Genomic DNA, 5,846 nt, shown 5'->3' with positions numbered 1-5,846 from the left:
AAATAATTTCTGTTTACAAGAGAGAAACTAAGTATAAGCAAATAGTTTGAAGGAAAAGAGAACTCACACGGTAATTAAAAGAAAGCTGCTATGACTGTATTAATGCTGAGCATCGCAGACTTTCAGTCAAGGAGTATTGTTGGAGGAAAAGACACATTTAATGATGACAAAAGAGGGCGCCTGGCTGGCTCCGTAGGAAGGAGCACATGATTCTTGATCTTGGGGGTCGTGAGTTAGAGCCCCACCTTGGGTGTAGAGATTATAAGTAAATAAACAAACAAACAAATAAACTCTTTTAAAAAGGTTTAAAAAGTCAATTCAATAGAAAGATGTATAAATCTGGGCACTTGGGTGACTCAAGTCTGTTGAGCGTCAGACTCTTGATTTCAGCTCATATCATGATCCCAGGGTCAAGGGATCAATCCCTGCTTAAGATTCTCTCTCGCTCTCGCTCTCGCTCTCGCTTCCTCTGCCCCCCTCCACCTCTCCCGTGCTCGTGCTCTCTCTAAAATAAAAAATAAAAATAAAAAAAAAAGGACTTAAGAAAGGTATACAGATCTTCTATTTGTGTGCACCGAATAACATAGCTTCAAGATATATGCAGCAATACTAAACAGGATTAAAACGAAAAATAAACTGGCAATCACAGTTAGAGATTTTAGTGTACCTTTCACAGTGACTCGTAGAACAAGCAAACAGAAAAACTCAGCCGAATGGAGACTTGACCAATCTGGTTAACCAGCTCCAGGCAACAACCACACAATATACCCATTCTTTTCACATGTACGTGGCACATTTACGTAATAAACCACGTTCTGAGTTGCAAAACAATTCGCAATAAATTTCAGAAAAGGAGCATCTGGCAGCGCAGTCGATTGAGTGTCAGACTCGTGATTTCGTCTAGGTCCTGATCCCCACAGAGTCCTGGGATCCACGCCGCCTCTACAGGGAAGCCCGCCTGGATTCTCTCTCTCTCCCTCTGCCCCTCCCACGCTTGTGCGTGCTCTCTCTCTCAAAATAAATAAACTTTAAAAAATTTTTCAGGGTGGCTCGGTTGGTTGGGCGTCTGACTTCGCCTCAGATCATGATCTCCCGGTCCATGAGTTCGAGCCCCGCGTCGGGCTCTGTGCTGACAGCTCAGAGCCTGGAGCCTGTTTCGGATTCTGTGTCTCCCTCTCTCTCTGATCCTCCCCCATTCATGCTCTGTCTCTGCCTGTCTCAAAAATAAATAAACGTTAAAAAAAATTTTTTTTTTTAAATAAAGAAAATAATAAAATTTTCAAAAACCCAAATGTACACCTATGTATTCTGGAGTCAAACTAGAAACTAAAACATAAAGAAATCCCTATATGTTTGGAAATTTTCAATTAATTTTTTAAAGTTTGTGTATTTATTTTGAGAGAGAGAGAGAGAGAGCGCGCACTTGGGAGAAGGAGAGGGGCAGAGAGAGGGAGAGGGAGAATCCCAAGCAGGCTCCTCGCTAACAGCATGGAGCCTGATGGGGGGTGGGGCTCTATCCCACCAACCATGAGATGATGACCCGAGCCAAAATGAAGCGTTGGATGCTCAACTGACTGAGCCACCCAGGAGATCCTAAATTAATTTCTGAACAACTCATGATAAAAGGAATTCACAGTGGAAAGTGGAAAATAATTTAAGTTGAAAATCAGTGAAAATCTGTTGTATGAAAATGTGTGGGATGCAGTGTAAGTGGTGCTGAGAGGAAATTTTATAGTTTTAATGGCATCTTTCAAAACTGAACAAACGTTGGAGCACCTGGGTGGCCCAGTCGGTTAAGTGTCCAAGTCTTGATTTTGGCTCAGTCGGGCTCTGTGCTTAGTGTGGAGCCTGCTTAAGAGTCTCTCTCTCTCTCCCTCTGCCCCTCTCCCCCACTTGTGCTGTCTCTTCTCTCTCTCTTTCAAAAAGAAAAAAAAAAAGAACAAAGGTTGATAATCAGTAATCTAAGTTCCATTTCAAAAAGCTGGAATAAAATAGAAATCAAACCTAAGGAAAGCAGGTAAGATAAAGCTAAGAGTAGAAATCAGTGTAAACACAAAACCAGAAGATCAACAAAGCCAAAACCTGGCTTTTTGAAAAGATTGATAAAATTGATAAACCTCATCAGACTGATCAGGAAAAAAAAAAAAAAAAAGAGGGAAAATACAAACTGCCAATAATAGGAATGAAAAAAGAAAAGGACATTATTTCATATTCTCGTGTATTAAAAATACTATAAGAAGATATTAGGTACAACTACATGCTAATTTGACAATTTAAACTGGGAAAATGCCTTAAAAAGCACAACTTTCCAGAACTGAGACCAAGCAAAAACAGAAAATCTGAATAAACTTTACCTGCCAAAGAGACCGAACGCATCATGTGAGATCTTCCTACGAGAAATTGCAGACGATCTCACAAATGGGCCTCGCCAAGCAAACTTTGAAGGGGGACATCACGCCCAATATTTTACACAAACTCAGAGAGTAATGGAAAAAGCACTTCCTCACACATCTTTTGGAGGCCACATCTGACCAGGACATTTTTTTTTTTTATTAAAGCATAATTAACATACAGTGTCATATTAGATTCAAGCGTACCATATAATAATTCAAGAGTTCTATACATTACTCAGTGCTCATCATGAAAAGTGTAGTCACGACCTGTCACCAAACAATGCTACCGACTGTATTTCTTAAGCTGTGCTTTTCATCTCCGGAACTTGTTGATTTCACAACTGGAGGTTTTTACCCCTTAATCCTCTTTATCTGTTTCTTTCACCCATCCACTCACCCACCGACCTCTCCTCTGACCACCAGTGGTTTGTTCTCTGTATTTAAGAATCTGGTTTTGTTTGTTTGTTTGTTTGTGTCTTTTTTCTTTGTTCATTTGTTCTGTTTCTTAAATGCCACATATGAGTGAAATCACATGGTATTTGTTTTTCTATCTCTGACTTATTTCACTTAGCATAATACCTCTAGGTCCATCCATGTTGTTGTAGATCAGACCAGGATATTTTATTTTATTTTATTTTATTTTATTTTATTTTATTTTGAGAGAATGCATGCACACGGCAGGGGAGGGGTAGCCAGAGAGGGAGAGAGAGAATCCCAAGCAGGCTGCACACTCAGCACAGAGCCCGACTCAGGGCTCGATCTCACAAACTGTGAGATAATGATCTGAGCTGAAAACAAGAGTTGGAGGCTCAACCAACCGAGCCACCCAGGCGCCCCACGACCAGGACATTTTATAAGGAAAATTATAGGGCAATATTTCTTATGAACACACATAAAAAAATCCTGAGAATCCAATTATTTATTAAAAGGATCATGACCAAGAGGTCATTTTTCCCAGGTAAAATGCAGGTTGATTTAAGATAAGCAAATCAAACAATGTAGTTCACCAAATTAGCAGAATAATAGAGGAAAACTATAGGTTCACCTTAATAGATAAGAAAAAGCATTTGATAAAACTTAAATGGATATATGATACAGACTCAACAAAAACTAAGAAAAAAATCCCAAAGTTAACATTATACTTAAAAAAAATTTTTTTAAATGTTTATTTATTTTTGAGAAAGAGACAGAGTGTGGGTGGGGGAGGCGCAGAGAGAGAGGGAGACACAGAATCCGAAGCAGGCTCCGGGCTCCGAGCTGTCAGCACAGAGCCCGACTCAGGGCTCAAACTCACAAACCGTGAGACCATGACCTGAGTCGAAGCCAGACACTCAACCTACTGTGCTGCCCAGGCGTCCCCGTAACCCCGGTCCTCAGAGTCTCCCTTCACATAGCCCCAGACTCTAGCTTGAAATCACTTGTGTCCCCTAAAGGAAGAGCAGGGAGGAAGGCAGAGGCCTGCTTCCGGGCCCCCTCCTCACAAAATGTAGTCTATGCTGGAGGATCGGAGGGGGTTCTGGCAAGAGGAGGAGGACCTGTCCCAGCCTTCCCTGGGGATTTGTCTTCCTGCGTAGAGGAGGATGTGGCCGCAGCTCTTCTGGAATATTTCTGAGAGGTGTTTCTTGAACTTCTCGCCCATGAATGCGTAGATCACAGGGTTCACGCAGCAGTGAGTGAAGGAGATGGTTTCTGTGACATGGGTGGCATAAATGAGCCGCTGGCTCAGGACGCATCCGTCCAAGATCTTCATGTTGAACAGGGACGTGAGGAAGAGGACCACATTGAACGGGACCCAGAAGAGCAAAGAAGCGACCACGACAATGAGCACCAGCTTGATGGCCTTGGTCTTGCTGTGGTTCTGGCAACTCTTCAGTTGGTGCAGGATGCTCACGTAGCAGAAGATAAGGATGGTGAATGGGACCAGCAGACCTAAGATGTTAATCTCAAAGTAGATGAAGATCTTCCACTTCAGAGTCTGCTGACCGTAAGACGAGTAGCACTGTAGAATGCCGTCTTCGGAGGCCACTTGGTACAATCCCAGTAGCGGGCTGGTGACCACGATGGCGATCAGCCACATGACCAGACTCAGGGCTGTGCCCATTCTGGCCGTCCTCACCGTCATGGCATACACAGCGTGGACAACTGCCAGGTACCTGTCCACACTCATGAGGGTGATGAAGAACATGCTGCTGAAGAAGCCGATGTAATAAAAACCGGAGACCAGCTTGCACATTGCGGTCCCAAACACCCACTGGTCCAGCTGATAGTGGGTCTGGAAGGGGAAGGAGAAGACAAAAAGCAGGTCCGACAGGGCCAGGTTCAAGAGGTATATGTCTGTGATGCTCCTCAGCCTCTTGCAGGCGACGAGGACCAGGATGACCAGGCTGTTCCCCAGAAGACTGAATACAAACAAGACACAGTAGAGGATGGCAAGTAACAACTTGTTATCTCTTTGGATAAGTTCCCCGTCGCAGGGGCTCGACGAGATATCAGGATAGTAGTCGTCAGTTACTGTTGTCACGTTGGGCTCCAGGGTGTAATCCATCGAGGCGGGAGGACCAGGTCAAAGAGGCACCTAAGAGAGATTCGTTCCTTAAAAATATTTTTATTTAAAAAATGTAGTCTGAATTGTAACCATCCCTACCCCTGCCCCATTCATATGTTGAAGCCCCGAAGTCCTGTAATGGACTGAACATTTGTGTCCTCCCCAAATGCATATGTTGAAGCCCTACCCCACCTCGTGATGGTATTAAGCAGTGGGTTCTTTGGGAAGTAACTGGATTAAATGAGGTCGTGAGGGTAGAGCCCTGGTGAATGGCATGAATGCCCTTCTAAGAATCACGAGCCCGCTTGCTTCTCTCTGCTCTCAGCCATGAGATACAAGGAGGAGTTGGCTGTCCGCAGCCTGGAAGAGGGTTCTCACCTGAGTTTGCATTTCCCAGCTTCTAGAATGGTGAGAAACAAATTCCTGTTGTTTATAAACCACCCCTCTATGGTTTTCTGTTATAATAGCCCCGAACTGGCCAAGACACCACCAATGTCATCTTTGGAGATGAGCCATTAAGGCGATAATTACAGTTCAGCGATATCATAAAGGTGGGGCCCTAATCCATAGGCCTGGTGTCCTTATACGAAGAAGAGGCACCCAGGCACTCAAGCCATCTCTCTCTTTCTCTCTCTTCGTGCACGGGGAAAAGACGTGAGGGCACAGCAAGAAGCTGGCTGGTTGCGAGCCAGGAAGAGAGGTCTCCCGGCAACCAACCCTGATCTTGGACCTCTCGCCTCCGGGACCATGACGAGAGTAATTTCTGTTGTTTAAGCTTTGGAAGTGCGTGGAAGGCAGGCGTCCTGAGGCACATGCTAGAAAAAGCCAAGGCTGCCTTGAGCGGACTGTTGGTGGAAATTCGGATAGTAAAGGTGATCATGCCGAGGGCTCAGCAGGAAGGGAGGAGG

The 5,846-nt window shown here is 44.3% G+C and overlaps 1 protein-coding gene across 1 annotated transcript in view; it reads right to left on the bottom strand.

The window, feature by feature from the left end:
• Nucleotides 1-3,294: 3,294 nt before the first annotated feature.
• CCR8 (C-C motif chemokine receptor 8) overlaps nucleotides 3,295-5,846 on the bottom strand; it is a 9,517-nt gene continuing 6,965 nt past the window's right edge. Inside the window, exon 2 of the mRNA XM_025913986.2 lies at nucleotides 3,295-4,968. Coding sequence (XP_025769771.2) covers nucleotides 3,871-4,938 — 1,068 coding nt within the window. The 5' untranslated portion in view covers nucleotides 4,939-4,968 and the 3' untranslated portion in view covers nucleotides 3,295-3,870. The remainder of the gene's footprint in view (nucleotides 4,969-5,846) is intronic.

The sequence above is a fragment of the Puma concolor genome, chromosome C2 (genome assembly GCF_028749965.1).
Source record: "Puma concolor isolate L17-30 chromosome C2, mPumCon1.1.hap2, whole genome shotgun sequence".
Classification (NCBI taxonomy): Eukaryota; Metazoa; Chordata; class Mammalia; order Carnivora; family Felidae; genus Puma; species Puma concolor.
This window is presented reverse-complemented; position numbering and strand designations above follow the sequence as displayed.